This window comes from Pelecanus crispus, chromosome 5 (assembly GCF_030463565.1).
Source record: "Pelecanus crispus isolate bPelCri1 chromosome 5, bPelCri1.pri, whole genome shotgun sequence".
Classification (NCBI taxonomy): domain Eukaryota; kingdom Metazoa; phylum Chordata; class Aves; order Pelecaniformes; family Pelecanidae; genus Pelecanus; species Pelecanus crispus.
Window position 1 is genome coordinate 71,173,135 of NC_134647.1, and position 16,998 is coordinate 71,190,132.

Genomic DNA, 16,998 nt, shown 5'->3' on the forward strand with positions numbered 1-16,998 from the left:
GAAAAAAAAAATAAAATTTTAAGCAAAATGTATGCACTTTTTTTATATTTTCTAATAAAACCAAATTTAAGCTTTTGCCCTACCTATAAAAATGCAACTAGTAATAAAAGCAAATAATATTCCCAGCTCTTCAAATTATTTGCTACAACACACAAACTACTAAACAAACAGACAAGCCAAGACAGCATAGATCATGCACGCAAATGAACACCACCTGCTTGTCCAAAGAAAGTACTTTCTGCAGAGAAAATATGACTTGCAAAATTATTAAATAAAGTACTTTTCACAATACCAACCACTTACAACAACAGTATGTAAAAAGTAGACTGTGGCCTTCTACGGTGTAGTCTGCAGGTGCCCTTATTTTTAATAAGAAGAGGAAAGTTGCAGAAGCGACAGGTCACAGTTTTATGATCCATCTTGAAATTAGATGAGACTGCGCACACTAAACCATGGGGCACAGGCTGGAACACGTCCCCATGGGCTGTTCCTCTATGTCAAATATGAGTGCAGCTGTAATCAACTCCATTTTGTCCAAATTAATTGCAAGTTCTCTGCGAGTGCAATGCAGACACTCGTGACTTAAAGGAACACTTCTGATCAGTATTTGTGTGTTGATTCACTTGGAAAATTGGACGTTTAATGATTTTGGAATCTTCCAATTTCTTGGAAGCAGAATGAACAAACAGTTGAATTAAAATGAAGCATGGAGGAAAGCTGATAAGCGTTTTTATCAGATTTCTTTTGGTTCAACTTTTTTTCCCTAAAACCTTGCTGAGAATTATAACTTGACCTGTTCTGTTGTTGTTTTAAATTTCTCATCTACTGACGAATAAAACTGAGAATCACAGGAACACAAAAACAGGAACAATAAAATAAAGAGCATGAAAAATAATATTCACCGTCTCAGGCAAGCTATAACCCAAACATGCATTATCACTTCTACTTGTGCAGCAGCTCTTCTAATAGAACCAAAAGTATTACTTCCACAACTTTTTTTTTTTTTTTTTAAAGTGTTTATATAAATAAATGCCTGTCTCAGCCCAGAGATGTGACAACGCAACTCTCATTGCACAGCAAGTCTTTCCCAGATGGCTGGATCAATAACATCCCTGCTCGAAAGACCTGAAGGTCTAAAGAAAGGAAAGGACAGGGAGGACAGGAAGGAAAACAAAAGCACACAGAGCTCTTTCACCACAGCAAAGATTACAGTTTGAAGATTTTATTTTAGAACATTAATAATTCATAATGACAGTGTAATGTAAACTAGGTTAGAAGATTATGCTCTCAAGTACCACGCAAGGGATTGAATGACAGAATAATAACCATTGGCCAAAGCAGCAAAATTTTAGGAGATAAATAAGGGGAAGAGAGAACTTGGAGGACTAGAACAAGCATATTTTAGATGAACAAACAAAAAATAGGAATAGAGAGATGCTGAAGAAAAGGGGAGTACAGGTGCAGCCTGTAGAAAAGAGAGCACAAAAGGATACATTATAGAGGGTGAAGCTCTCTTGCACGCCTTTTGGCATGGTACAGTTTTGAATATTCAAACAAGAGCTTACATTTTGAGACAAAAATTCAACATAGCTCAGGATAGCTAGACACAGCTGAAAGGGGATACAGTTTTAAAAACTGGGGCAACGTTACCCTGAAATCTTCTTTCCTTCTTTATATTCTAAACTTTCCTTATGCTTTCAGGTTAATATTGATCCACTAAATGGTTTCTCTATCTAAATTAGAAATTGCAGCTCATGCCTTCAAACAGCAATTTTTTAAGAAAACAGATCTGAAAGGAATCTCCTGGTCATGGGCAGGAATAGTCCTGTGCTAATGCAAGCAGCTGTGTCATATAATCTCTGTTTCTCCCCAGCTCAAGTCTGTTAAATTGACACTAGGTACTCGCTATTACTACGTCTCTACTCTTAGTGCTTCAGTGCGGGATATTAACAGGCCTGCTTGCACATTCACCGATTTTCCAAGACGAAACTAAAAATAGCACCTGGTTGCCTCATAGTACAATTAAAAACAAGTTTTGGAAGATGCAGGGAACTGCCTATCAACAATAATAAACACATGACTGTCTGGTTAAGAATACGTATCTTCTCAGAATGATTCCCTTGCCAGGAATCTTTCAGTGCACAGGTTGTTTCTGTATCTGTATTCAAGAACAAAAGGTCTTTGAGGGAGAGACTATGTGAAAGGAAATTTTGTACAGAACTGAGCCCACCACTATCATTTGAGGAAATCACTGTTATTTGAGGACAAGGACAGAAAAAGAAAAATGTTGATATTGTCTACAGTCTCTTAAGAACTTTCTGAGCTTTTCATTCCTCACTAGAAGTAGCTAGGTTATCCCAACCATCCCAAACTCTTTGAACACTGCAAGGTTAGTAAATGAGTTGGCTCATATGCAGGTCTACCAGCAGAGCACAGCCTTCAAATGAAATTACACAGAAAAAACAGTTACGAACCACTTGGTTTACAGATGAAATGGCTAGCAAACATTAAAGCCCTGCGACTTCTGAAGCCACAAGTACATACGCCCCTCTGGGAGCCTCCGATTTCCCAGGTCAAACTACCAGGTTATCCTTTACAAGTGGTCCCACGGAGAGCAGCCAAACAGTGAGCTTGGAACGAGAGAGGAATTCACACCTCATGCTCCAAACCCCAGGGTTTAACTCTTCTGCTACTGCACCTCCGGGCGGGACGCAGGGATTTTAGCATTTAACTAATGTCTTCACATGAAAACATTATACCATTCAGGCCACCATGCCTGAATATTTCCAACCATGTGGCAAGCAAACAGTTTCCAATCAGCATAAGACAGACAACAAGTTTTCTGAGCCTGTCAAGGCTTAGGTATCACCAATATGTCCCTCCCCTGCAGTCTCCATCTCCTAGATGGGAAAACTATTCCCAAGAATAATAACTGGTACAAAAGAAAAGGAATAAAGAGAAAAATTTCCATTAAAAAAAGAAATGAATTCTGGGAAACTCATTCATTCATTCGGTGTCAGATGCACATTACAATTCAGTTGCCAAAAGATTACCTACTCAAAATTCACCGTTTCACATTATGCATAATGATATATTCACAAAGTTGTTCTGTTACTCATTATTCCTGAATTGCTTATCTACATTGTTTCCAAAAGTGACATTATACTGCCTTGCAGTCAACTCTGACCAATTATTTAGCGCATTTAAGAAAGCAGAACCTGTACCAAATCAAGCACTAAACCAGAAAGATACCGCTTGCTGCAAAAACAGAACAATTTCCAAATGTCATTCAAGCTGAATATAGTCCTCTGACATTTGTCAAATAGGAAACTCTAACTAAAACAAACTCTTAAAACCTGTATCAAGTGACTTTAAATTAAAAGGAAATTTAAGTAGAGATAGGAAACTATCACCAACTCTTGACAAGCCTTGAGGTTATTTCAAAATAAAAAGAACATCATCAAGTCTGAATTTTGAAATGTTTTTTATCTTCCCTAAAAATATGGACCTTTTCCGGTTTACAGGTGCTGCCCTGCTGTTGTAAAAGATATGTAGTCTTCAAAACCCAACACAGGTGATTTGGGGCAGCGCGTGCCAAGAATACATCCTTATACTATGGAAGGGATTTCTGCACCTGCTTGAAGTAGGACTGGAGTTACAAGACCCTCATCAAGACACACCAGCAATCCCAATACATAAGAAAAAGAACCGAAGTCTAACAGGAGACCCCATTCAAACAAGGCGGATGTCTCCATCTCCACCCCTTGGTGAAGGCGAGCTGACCGGCATCCTGCGACGCCTGGGAAGCCCACCTGTTTACTGCAACAGAGTACGCTTGCTGAGGACACTGCACACCGAACCACTCACCCACCCAAACAAGCCATAGCTCTAAATATAGGTCTCCCCTCATCCACTGCAACAGCTTATACAAAAAAATCTTTAAATAAAGGCAGGCAACCCTCCCAGTACATTTGTTGAATGTCTATTTTTAATATATTATTGTTACTTACCAGTTATTAATTAAACGCTTGTTGCCTAGAATAGGCAATTTTTATGTAAATCAAAATAGGCAATTTTTATGTAAATAAATTAATATATTCTTAAATTATATCACAGATGTCTATAAAATCCTAATTATATAAAACTCATAACATTGAAATTACACACTGATCAAGTAATTATGTACCGTGCTCAAACACTGAGTGTTTTGGAGCAACATTAGGTTTCCTGTTTTGTTTCACTTAAATAAGACAGCAAGGATCTGACCACCATCACATTCAGAAATGGTGACCACATTTTGTACAGACTAGGAAAAAAAAAATACATGAAACTACTCTGCAAAGCTGTAAAAAATTATTAGTTCTTATCAATAGACTTTATTAAGGAGAGAACCTCCAAGGGAAAACTTTCCTATCATCTCCACCATATATCCCTATAAGAACATGTTCCACAACTGGCATGAATTCATTAAATCAAAATAGCATGAGAAAATACCTGAATAATCCAGCTGAACCCAAATCTCCCCTTGATTTGTTAGGATAAAGCAAACTTCCAGTGAGACTTCACCTCACCTGCAGCACCCAGAGAGGCCAGAAATACAGCACCTTAACACATTCACCCTTGTTACCACAAACAAATTAAGCCATTTCTCAAAGTACTGAAACTACCTTCTATCTTGCTGAGGGTGATAGAGGTATAGTATTTTTTTGAAACAGGGGGAAATGCATGTTTCTTTAATCTCAAGGCCCATCACTTCTAAGTTACAACAATTCATTCATGACATCTTTTAAGCAACCTGACATCAAGAAATGCTGTAAATCTGTATTTCAATTAAAGGACAAATATGGGTATACAAAGACTTGCCAATTCATAAAGAGGACCAGCTGTGAAACATGGCCTCATTTTCTTCTTCAGTAATTTGACTTCCCTGCTATCCCCAGAAGAGTGCAAGCCAGATCCCAAATATGTGAGCCAATACTTTGCTTTAATTTTGGACATCATTCTCTTTTCTTCCTAAAGATACATGACCTTAATTCCAACCCACAGTTGCATCAACTACAGCAGTCTTACTTCACCTGTTATCAATTTATTTTTATTGTAATCATGTCACTTCACATTTCCTTTTACTCTTTTGAAAGGTTTACATTATTTTCAATTGTTCAAAGGATATACAGAAAATGTTTTCACTCTTCATTAATTCTTTCAGAAGCCACAAACGTCCATGCTAGCTTGTAGACACTTGACATCAGATGCACCAACAGTTGTTCATCAATCCATGTAAAAATATCAACACCACCACAAAAAATAGACAAGAAGGGGAAACCTATGTAGATACTTGCGAACACCATATACAGATGGTAAAAAAAATGAGAAAGATTTCACATTAAGGCATACATTTTTCTAGTTACATTTTCCACCAGTTCCTAGTATCACTTGCATAGCCATGGAAATGAACTGCAGCCTGGCTAACCTGAGGGTGTTAAGCTGAGTAGATCAATGATAGTAATAACTTGCCAAGATGAACCTTTGCTCTAAGCAAGCAGGAATGGCTATCACTGGTACCGTAACCAAGTAAACAAAACTACAACAAAGACAGACAGGATAAAACAGGATCAAGAGCTGCACAGGTGAAAGCAACAAGGACGAAAATAAAAAGTTATTATAGTAGACCTAAGCTCTTACACAGAGCTATGTATCTCTGAATCGTCAACCATTCAGTATTTAGAGAGCAGATGGCTGGAAGGTCCCCATATGTGAAAAATACTATTATCAAAAAGAGTCCACAGTAACAGTGGAATATAACTTGACACTACATCTTTTATATGAACTATTCTTAAAGAGTAAATTACTCACTGGCCCATGTCAAAAGCCTGAAGATTGAAGGATTCTCAGAGAAAAAAAAGCAGTAAGTACCAAAAAGGCTTTTGAAAATAATCAATAATCATTTAGATCTCCTCTCCAAAAAGAACAGTTCTCAATTGACTTTAAAAGTAACCTAATTTTGATAATTAATTACTACTTACAAGTCTGTTAATTAGCCCTAATGCTAAACAGCGTTTAATCACCCTTGTAAAGGAACATTACCCAATACCAGCTTTTAAATAGCAAAAAATAGTTTTAAATTATATCGATGACAACGACACTAAAATGTTGAGACTGCTCTTTAGTCACTGCCCTTCACTTCACTGCAAGTGCTGCCAAAATGAGCACCACAGTAAGAATTTTCACCAAGTGCTGCCCAACGTGCAGGGAAAGCGGCAGGCACGCTGGGCAACCGCTCTGTCTTCATGGCAGCGCACAATACACCAAGAACAGACGCATGCAACATGCCTGTCCTTTGCTGACAACCTGATTTCCACCCAACAGATGTAATACATGTTACTCTCCATTAGAGGGACAGATGCCTAAAATAGCTCAACTTCACATTTTCTGTTTACTCCTACCAGAGCTGGCCAGCAAGGGCAATCTCCCTCTCAAATGATTTGACGATCTGAAATTTGACGAGCTACATCCACGCTGCAGCATGTGAACTTCAAAACCAGCCCTCTGATGGCTCTGCTGGCTCAAGTTTTAAGTAGGTGCCATCAAGCTCCAATTTCATAACTGCACACACAAAGATCTCTAGCTTGTGTTAGCCTTTGTCAGTAACTGTCTCAGTGGGTGAAGTTTCTTCTTAGTGAAGAAGCCGAAGGTTTTCACTCCGGCTGCTGATGGCCATACATGTTCCATACTAGCACAGTGTGGAGGAAGGGCTATTCCTGAAGGAAAAATACATCAGCCAAGCTCTCAAATGCTTTAATACAAACTGAGCTGGTTTGGACTTTTTTTGGTTTACAAACTCTCGCACCCCATATTTAAGCCTCCTAACTACAGGCTTGATTTTACTTGTTATCCTTGGTAGACCGGGTGTCTGGAGACAGAGGCTTCAGCCTGCTAGCTTCTGTAGGAAATTAATGTGGATTTAACAGCGAATAGAACAGAGCACAGTATGTTAGCACAGACCCACTATTCTATGCACAGATTTTCAAGGACCCCACTCTAGGCTGCTTTACTTTTAAAGTTGGTTTTCTTGACATCAACGATACCTGCGAGTGTTTCTTTGCTCCACGGTACAAGTTGTACATGCACTCAGAAACCAGGACAAGGTACGACCAGGAATTTGCATGCACACACAGGTAGGCAGCTTTCCATTCCTCAATTAACTTTATATCCTTCCCTACATAGGGCCTTAAACTACACATGAAGTAGAAAAATTTGTACCAACAAGCAACATCAACCTGAATCCTAAATGACTGGAAGTAAATTACAACTACAAGGCTGTTCCCTTCTGTTAGATGTTATTCTCTTAAACTATAAAGCCGGTAAGTTCATAAATGGTTACACCAACACCAAACTGTTCGAAATTCCTAGTTGATACCTCTCCTTACCTCCACTGAAAAGGATGGCTGTAGCATGGACTAGATGGATTGCTCTGGGGTTGAGAGTTCCGGTAAAATACTAGAGGAGAAGTAACAAGTGCACAGTCAGCACTAAATGGGAATTTAAGGTGCTGCAGACCTGGAGCAGATGTAGGAAAGAACATGTGCTGATGAACATCACTTCCTCGGCAGTGGGAGTACAAAGAAGAGGAGATTCTGACAAGGTACCACAGTAGAAAAAAAAATAAGTCAGGGTCAATATCACATCTTCTGTTTCAATAAAGAAAAGATACTTCCAAAATACAAGTTATATCTTCTTAATAAATGCAATAGACTAAGTCAGTCATCCTTTCAATTATCATCCAAACCAAAATGGTTTTGTCAGTCAATATAATATCTAGTCAACGCTATTTTTCCACTACAAAAATCTTCCAATCTGGAATTATCCAAATCCTTTTCTGTAGTGATTTGCAGGCTTTCTGGAACACACACCACTGTCAATCCTCAACATAAAACATTTAATTGAGAAAAATTAACAAAGTTGATAATGGCACCAGTAACAGACACAGACCATTTATATCACAGCCTTCACAATTTGGGAGCCATGGTTCCACACCACGGCTGTGGCAACAACAGAAATACGCAACTGTGAAAACATGAGTTACAGGAACCATTAACTATAAAACAACATTTAGCACTGACAGTGGTTTATAACAACAACTAATTAAGCCTGAAAGCAGCACTGCAAAATGGCTTTATTCTAATTTTAGCAATGAGGAAACTGAGGCACAAAGAGGTTAAGTGACTCGTCCATAGCACATCCATGGCAGCATCAGGATTACAGCTGAGGACACCGATTCCCACCTCTGTGCTCAGTTCTGTAAACCACACTGCTTTTGCAGGGTTAGCAACCAACACGTATTCGTATACAGAGAGAGCACAGAAAATTTCTCAAAGTAGCTGCTTTCCAAAAAGCTGCAAACAGACTTCTACATAAACATGAAAAAGATGTTCTAACACCTACTTTATTGAACTTTATTGAACTATTGTACACGATGAGATGCCCTTCACTAGAAATAAAGTAAAAGTTAATTTACAAATACTGGTATTATAAAGTGTGCTTATGCATTAGAATACAAACTAGTGACACCATATTTTTACAACTATAACTTTGACTTTGATTGAGGGATGAAAAATGTTTCTGTTTACCATATTTAAGAATAAAGGTGAGCAAAAGGGATATCTGGGGCATGCTTCAGTTTTGTTTAGTATTCAGACATTTTACATTGAAAGTCCTGAAGTCAAGCATGTTTGTCAATGTTCCTTGCTTTAAATTTCCTCATGAATTCAAATACTTATCAGTAAGTAACCTTTACATCTTGGAAATCCTCCCCACGAGCAATCTCTGCTTAAACAGCTGATGAGCTTTACAGTCCGCAGACAGAAAAGGTTAAGCCTGCCTCTTACTCTGCCCCTCCCTTCACTGACTGTACGATAGATTCATTTAACCTCCCCTACTTATACACGTAGTATTAAATATACAATTTCCTTAATTTTAACTAATAAAATAATAAATATAATCACAAACATCATAAATAGCAGTTGTCATTAGTAGATTTCAAAGCATTTATAAAGGACAAAAATCTTAAAATGGAATTGCTTGTTTAAATTTCATTTGTAGAAATACACGTGGCAACGTAAATAAAGATTTTTTGGCTTTGAATCTAAAAGTTTTCAATAGCATTCTTAATTTAAAAAGATAACAAAGGTAGCAAAGGGTTCCATAGATTTGAGCCCTGTAACAGCTTTCTGGCAAATTATTAAAAGTACTTTTTAAATCTGAAGAGTGATCAAACTAGAAAGACAGAGTAACAAATATTCAGTTTTACTACATTAATTAATGCTTGGTACAAAACCTAACCACAGTGTACCCTATTTAAGAACATTTAAATATTGCTCTTTTTTGGCTATACTTTATGGTAAATGCTCCACAAAAGTAAAATGTTAAAGCTTCCAAATGAAATTTCGTGTACAGCCAAATAAGCATGACAGATAAAGAAAGTTCTAACAATAAAAGCAATGACTACTGGCCCCAGAAAATTCTGGCTTGTTTTTCTTCATAGTTTCAATTTGAAACGTTTAAGCTCAATTTATTTTTCACAACAATCCTTACTGGATCCGCAGAGATGGGGCTCCAAGCCTCTGTTTCCTCCGTTTCATCATTGTGCTGATACACTATGTTTCTTCCCAGCATAAGAGGCTTAGAGCTGGGAAGGAGAGCCCACTGTTATCACTCCAACGCAGAGCACAGAACAATCAGTGCAATTCCAAGCTCTTCACGTACCCCCAGTGTCACAGAGACCTCAGGAGTTCAAAAGTGGTCCAGATTAATCACACGGCTCATGTCAAAACCCGAATTATTTAAAAAAAAAAAACAAACGCAAACTTCTACAAGTCTATTCATAGCGTCCAGAGAAAGGAAATGAAGCCCACCAGTACGAAACAAAGGCACGGAAAAGTCCAGGACACCAACTAGCCATCTGACCCGTCACGCAGCCAGCAATATAGTCCCGACACCCTCAGGCTGAGCCCACAGCAAATCAGCGACAAACTTCTCCTGGGCTTCAAGGAGCAGGAACAGTCGCTCTCACCAAATCAAAAGGAAAGCGTAAAGCCAAAGGGAGCGATGGCACACTTGAAAGGATTCTGGCAGAAATCTCACATAGCAGCTTGAAAACTCACACTGCGATAGGAATAGAGTCACGGCTCCCACCCAAAGCCCTTGCGGAGTCATCAGCGGTGAAAGAGCAGCTGTTCTCGACCGGCGGGGGAACATGTGAACCATCCCTTTTTCAGAAATCAATCCCCTTAAGAACACACACAACTTTAATCTTAATAAACCTTCCTGTAACTCCCAAGCTGTGTTTCAGCTACAAACTTTATGGATTCCAGCACTGAAAACAGAGCAACAGCAATTGCAGCAGCCTGGGGAGCCGAATCCGGGGGTGGGGGGGAACAACCACCTTCATTAGAAGACGGTGTTCCCTTGCACAATGCATGTCTTGCATTTTTGTTTGCAAATGGCAATTTCAATCAGCTCCAAATCAATTTCGTGCTATTAACAAAACGGTCCCAAAATAATGCCCAACATTTTTTAAATGTATTTGTAAGAAGGCAGCTTTCAAAAAAAAAAAAAAAAATTCCAAATATGTGTCTTTGATAGACTTTGAAGTGTTAAAGACTGTATTTAGGCAGGTAAAGACAAGCACTCATTCACAAGTACTCATCAACCAAGTCAAATTCCAGATTACAACTCCGATCTTCAGATCCTCCCATGATTCAAATCACAGCAGGAGTGCCCCACGCTGCAAGATCACAACCTCTCAACAGCTATGTCCCATCAGGAGAACAAACTGCCAGTCTCGAAGGTAAGGTCCCGCGTGCCCAGGGTGGCTGGTCCTTAAACAACCAGAGCCCCTGCCCCCCCATGCCGTGCCTTCAGAGTAAGAAAGCACAGCAAGCAATAAAAGGTACAAATTTGGTATGTTACGTATAATTTTATTATACTTACTCAATGACAACCTGGATTAAGTAGTGGAAACTTGATAATAAAAACTGCACAAAAGACTGTTCTCACTTTTAAATCCTTGATGAAAACCTCCATAAATTCTTTGTCTCTGAGATTACAGTACACACAGAACACTAAAATCCGCCTTATTCACTATATCACTTCTTTTAGAGAAACAATGTTTTCCAATTATTTTTAAAGCCTAATATATGAATAGCAACACTCCTACGGAGCCCTGCAGGAATAATTCGGCACGTTCCACCTCCAGAGCCAGCCCCACATATCAGCTTAAGAGCACCGGGTTATTTTTGATCTACTGCTTGTGAGCTGCTCCTCTGCAGCTCAGAGAAGGATGGAGTGGTTAGAAAATGCCACCTCTTTCTCTCCCCATCTATAAATAGTATCACGAGCAGAAAGTATTGAATGGAGGCGTTATTTCCTATTCTATTTCCAAATCCAAGACAGAACAGAGTGCAAAAGTAGCACAACTCCCTGCTCCTTTTCAGAACCATTTTTTTCTCCATTTCCAGCACTTTGGCTTCTCCATGCTTGAGGCACAGCACTTGCTCCTGGCAGGGAAATGGCATCGATCGATCCCCAGCAGAAACGCTTACCCGCCAAGATGAACAGAAACGGAATGATATACTCCATTTCTCTGCAGATACAGAGGAAATTCCCACAGCACCCGAGCATGGCAAGATAAAGACATAAACCAGCACTAAAGGCCAGAAATTTTTTTCCTGCCATAAAACTTCTTGTTGTTTCCAAGGGTCTAAGCATGAAAAAGAATACAAGTAGAAACTGATATAAACTGGTATTCAGCATATCCTCCCAAAGAAATTCCTTGGTGTGTTTGTGTGTTATTTTACTGACAGGAAGCTGGGGGTAAGTTTAACAAATTATGATGAATGTTTAATGAAACACCCTATGAAATGTCTAGGGCTATAGAAACTAACAACCTTTGGAGCTTTATAAGTAGAAGAGGAGGGCAGAGAAGGAGGGAGAGAAAGAGAGAATATGAGCCCCACAGTGGACATAAATTGCCTTAAAAAGAGAATAAAAGGAATAAAGACCAACATACACATGCCTTGCACAGGTCACAGATCTTTAGCAAACACTATTATGTTGCTTACCAGATTTCAGAAAGATAGGTATAAAAACTTGAGGTAAATACTGTTTCTTGTCAGCACCTATCACTATCAAAACAGCAGTTTGTAATATTTGATTTATTTAAATGTGTATTTTACTGGATATATTCTGGATTATAATTATTTTTCATGTTTCTTATGAAACATTTTATCCATGTTCTTTTTCTGTTCATACACAGACTTTAAAAGTATATTTGATACAGATGACTGATAGCAGGAAAGAATTAACAACAGTAACTTGCATCTGAAATTAAAAACTGGTTTAGCAAATTTAGTTTGCTGAGGAAATTACTCTTTTCCAATTTAGATACGATGTGGGAAAGCAATATTTTCTTTTTAGAAAATTTTACGTTTAGACAGTACAAAAATTACAGCAACCCAAGCTAGTAACCCTGCCTAAGAAACCATGAGGATTTCAAATATAAACCCACGTTTTTCATAAAAAAACTGAACGGGTCAATAAAGTTCATGTTATAAACTACTGAATTTATTAAAAACAGGGTACTGAACAAGAAACCACATGGCTCAAATGCAACTCCAACTCGATTTAGTGACTGCTGATTAGCTGAGGAGGCAGTCAGAAGAAATAGTGAGCTCCAGGATGGTGCTGCACATCCTGCAGCCACAATGAAAATCTGCAGTTCACAGCCTGGTCTTTCGGATGGCGAGTTGCTGTTATACACATGAACACACACGAGCGCTTCATCACGAACCTCGTCTTGCTGCGCAGTACCCACCTTTGTCCCTTCAAGTCTGGAACGTCTCTAGTGCGCTTCACGTGCAGGTGCACATCAAAACCATTTGAAAGCTGAAGCCAACAATACAAAAAGCAATCTCTGTACATGCTGTAGCACCAAAAGAACAGAACAGGGTAATGGCTGAAAATAATTAAACCACTTCCACTAATAGGACAGAGATCGAAGTTTGGGTCTATCACTTCACATTTGCTATGTGAAATTAAAGAAAATATTCATGAATGGCAATTATTTTTTGCGAACAAAGCATGGGAAAAACCTAGCCAATATATTTATTTGCATAATTTATTAAAGGAAAACTTTGAACTCTGATTATTGAACCACACCAGAGACAGAATATAACTATTTGTTCCTGTTCTCATACTTGTATTATTCAACCTCTTAGCAGCCTACAACTCAGTTGAGTATAATTTCCTTTAGTGTATTAAACATAACCCCCCTACAGAAACACACACACTTTAAGCACATTAACAACAAAACGGTCTCTAAATAATCAGGCATTCCTCTTAATGTCACCCTGCATACAATTCCCCCATCTGTTTTACATGCCTGCTCACTCTGTGCTGATTATTTCAAGATTAGACTGCAAGATCTCCAAGGGCAAAGCCATCGTTTACGGTGTGCTTGTGTTCCCTTCTGCTAATATGGGAGCAGAGTCGCTAGTCAACAGACTTCACAGGCTCCATCCCACCAGCCATTCTCTTCAGCTTCTACCCAAGACCTTCTTTAGGTGACAAAATTCCTCATGCTCTCCTGCAAAAAATACTGAGGCATCTAACTCCACTCCTTTTCCTTAGTACAAACAAGCATAGCAACTCTTGTCCATGCCTACAATCAGTTCCTGCAGAAAAACAGAGACTACGATTACTGACCCAGACAAATATGAAGCAATGAGAGTCAGATAAAGAAAAAATTAGAAGCAGGAAGAGGTCACCCTTCTCCACTCAGCAATGACAAACACCCTAGCTAATCCACAGTCTAAAACCTTTCTAACCCAACAATCAACCAAAGCAATCACCTAGCAAGCCACAGTAATCAAGTCTTCATTCTGCTTCTGTCTGGCTGAAGAATAATTACTTCCCTCCCAAATATTATCTTTTTACAGCAGTAAATGCACCCCAGCCTCCAGACTAGCAGACGGAAAAATGCTGAGAGGCTGTATATTTCTATATAATACAATTGCTACTGAGCTGCTACAAAGGCTGGAGTTTGTGCAGAAAATGGATGCACCTCTTGAGGGTTTCTGGCTCCAAGCCAGACACTTCATCCTTCTGTCAATTCCTGCTTCTGCTCCCGTCGGTGAACAAAAGTCAATGAATGACAGCCAATGAATCAGGACCTAGCTACATCCATAACTATCCCTACTCATTAGCTACAGCACAACAGCTTTTCAGAACAAATTTTCCTTTCAGAATTTATTTTTGCTTATAAGGTTCACTGTTAGGTTGATTCAAGCAGAGGAAGAGCCTCCAGGAGAACTGAGAACTGCCTACAGTCTGTATTTAAGTGCACATCGTTAGGCCACCTTTTTCAACAGAATGGTTGAACAAATTTATACATATTAGGTATATATTTTTAACATATATATGTACATACATATTATAATTATTCCCTTTCTTGATATAATTTCTCTAATTTCTGATTCGAAGACTGAGTGGCTTTTTTTAAAATCAAGTAAGCACCCTGATACTGGGATATGCAAATCATGTACATCAGCTCCACAAGACCCTTTTCAGTGAGCCTGTACGCTTAACAGTACAGCATCAACACAAACATACACAAGCCACAATGCACTACTGACTTCTTAAATAGTTAAACTTTTCAAACAACAAGAAATCATTTGGTAGAATTGACAACAGAATCTGTAATTCCAGAAACCGCAATCAAATGATCAACTAGATAACACAGGCAACTAACTGAAGGCATTTCAATTCTTCATAGATTTTCAGTCTCGCTAGTAGCTGCAACCTTGTGCTGAAAATTTATCTTCTTGACACAGGTTGCTAAATTTCTTCACATAATGATGGCTTAAAAGGACTCACTTGGGGAAGAAAACTAAAGCGAAGTAATGAAAACTGAAGTCAATATAGAAATAAAACATTCAGTCAACTGGCTGAGTTACTACTAAATAAAACGCTATGCATTTGAAGCACTTCATTTGTATCTCAGCTATTTCAAATGTAAATACATGAGTAGGTTTGTGTCATACCCACCTCCACACTTGAACGAGGGAAGGGAATATCTCTGGCATCCTGAATTTCAATTCCAAAAGTTTTGTACAAAAATATTTAAGTTACATTAAACAAAAAACTTACTGGCAACTCACTGCTCCACCATTTGTGCAAAGAACCTTCACAATCTTCAAATCATGAACACCACCTTTCTTAAAAATCTATCAAATATAGTTAAGCTAGCCTTTAAGGCACACTGGTTAAAAAAAAAAAAACAAAAAACCAGCCAGTTTCATGTTCTTTAAATAACTCCCTGACTGGTTTACCATTGTTAGCCGAACTAAACAAAAAGGTCTGGTCATGCCCCATTTTAAAAAAAAGGCCTTTTGATCCGTTGTATTGTTCGGCCCCGAATCACTGGTGCTACACAGCATTTTCCAAACACTGTGTGTTATACAAAGGGGATAGCTTACACTGAAAGACTGAAAATCATTTCTCATTAGAACCAGAAACCTGAGGAAGAAAGGTTATATGCTTTTGTGAGCTTCATGTCTGTAGTCTGCAAGCTTTGGGAAACAATTTTAAATCATAATGCAATAGCAGGCAGTACAAAAGCTTTCTCTTTTATATAATACAATCAATAATGCAATTTCTTCCACCATAAATCTGTAAGCATAGCAGAAGCTAAACTCTCATAATATCATTGAAACACAAGTTAGTTCACTAAAATTCTTTAAACATCATAATGTATTAAAAAAAAAAAATTGCTACTTGTTTAAACCACATTTTTAAAATCCTACTTTTCCCGACATCTGCTACTTTGTTGAAATATCTCTATTACACTGACAGCTCCACAAACACCTGACCTGCACAGCCCAGAAGCTGTGTACTTACACTTCTGTCAACAGGCTGGTTTAAGAGCAGTGATCAAAGTTGTCCGTATCACACAAATAATCAGTGACTTCTGTGGAGTCACTTCAGCGATGTCAGTGCAAGCAACACTCAACACTGCAGCGACTTCCATCTCGGGATCAGCCCAAGCTGATAATTAGAAGTAAGCTTACACTACTACTACTTTTCCTACTACACTTAAGGAAATGAATAGAGGCTTCAGTCTCAGAGAAATGCAAGCTAGCTGTTTCCAAGTGCATGACAGATTCTTGAAAATGCTAACAGAGAAAACAGAGCATCTGCCCATTTAAATGATTTCCACAATTGAACATGTATGTATGTTCAAAACAAACCAAGTGATGAATAAAGAATAACTATACTTACAAGCTTCCTCTTCTGGGGAGACTGAGCTCCTTCTGGAAAAAAAAAGAATGAAAACCTTGAGTTAATTTTATTTGTTATCATATATTAATCATTTATCTATCAATAAATGACTGAGGCAAAATTAATGAAAAGCTGGCCATTTCCAAATGCACGCTCAGTGTATAACCACCTCACCAAGAGGTGAAGCTGCACACCTTCACAGCGCAGCAGTCTGGGCTACAAAAGTTACTCATTTTGGCTGAATAATCATTGCCTTTGCAGTCACAAAATCCTAAGCACTCAGCAGAGCAAATATAACTTTGAAATTCAAGCCTAAACATAGGTAAGGCAGTAATTAATTCTGTCCTACACGCCTCAGCAGCATCATATCCAAACCACTTCCAGCAGCGTGGTGCACAATATGCCTCGCACCTGCTGCATCTCTGTTCTCACATTCTCGCCAAAAGAAAAAATTAATGCAACAGAGCGGCTTTTGGGTTTTTTTTCCAAACGTACGCATTATTTGTGTCAGATATTATCACAAAAAAATCCAAGGCCAATGAGACACAATTCCCACCTCAGAGCAGCATTTTGCACCTAAGCAGCAAAAGCAAAGGGAGACCGGGAATTTTCAGGTTTTTATTTAAGTAACTAGACCATGAGCATCCACGAGGCACAGTCAGT

At 38.5% G+C, this 16,998-nt stretch overlaps 1 protein-coding gene across 3 annotated transcripts in view; it reads right to left on the bottom strand.

Moving 5' to 3' along the window:
• Nucleotides 1-16,998, bottom strand: part of MAST2 (microtubule associated serine/threonine kinase 2) — a 194,452-nt gene that overhangs the window by 93,424 nt on the left and 84,030 nt on the right. For 2 of the 3 annotated variants that reach the window (XM_075710860.1, XM_075710861.1), the window contains exon 4: nucleotides 16,336-16,367. In XM_075710860.1, coding sequence (XP_075566975.1) covers nucleotides 16,336-16,367 — 32 coding nt within the window. Of the gene's footprint in view, nucleotides 1-7,427; nucleotides 7,635-16,335; nucleotides 16,368-16,998 lie in introns of all 3 variants that reach the window. The other variant, XM_075710859.1, reaches the window with a different exon arrangement.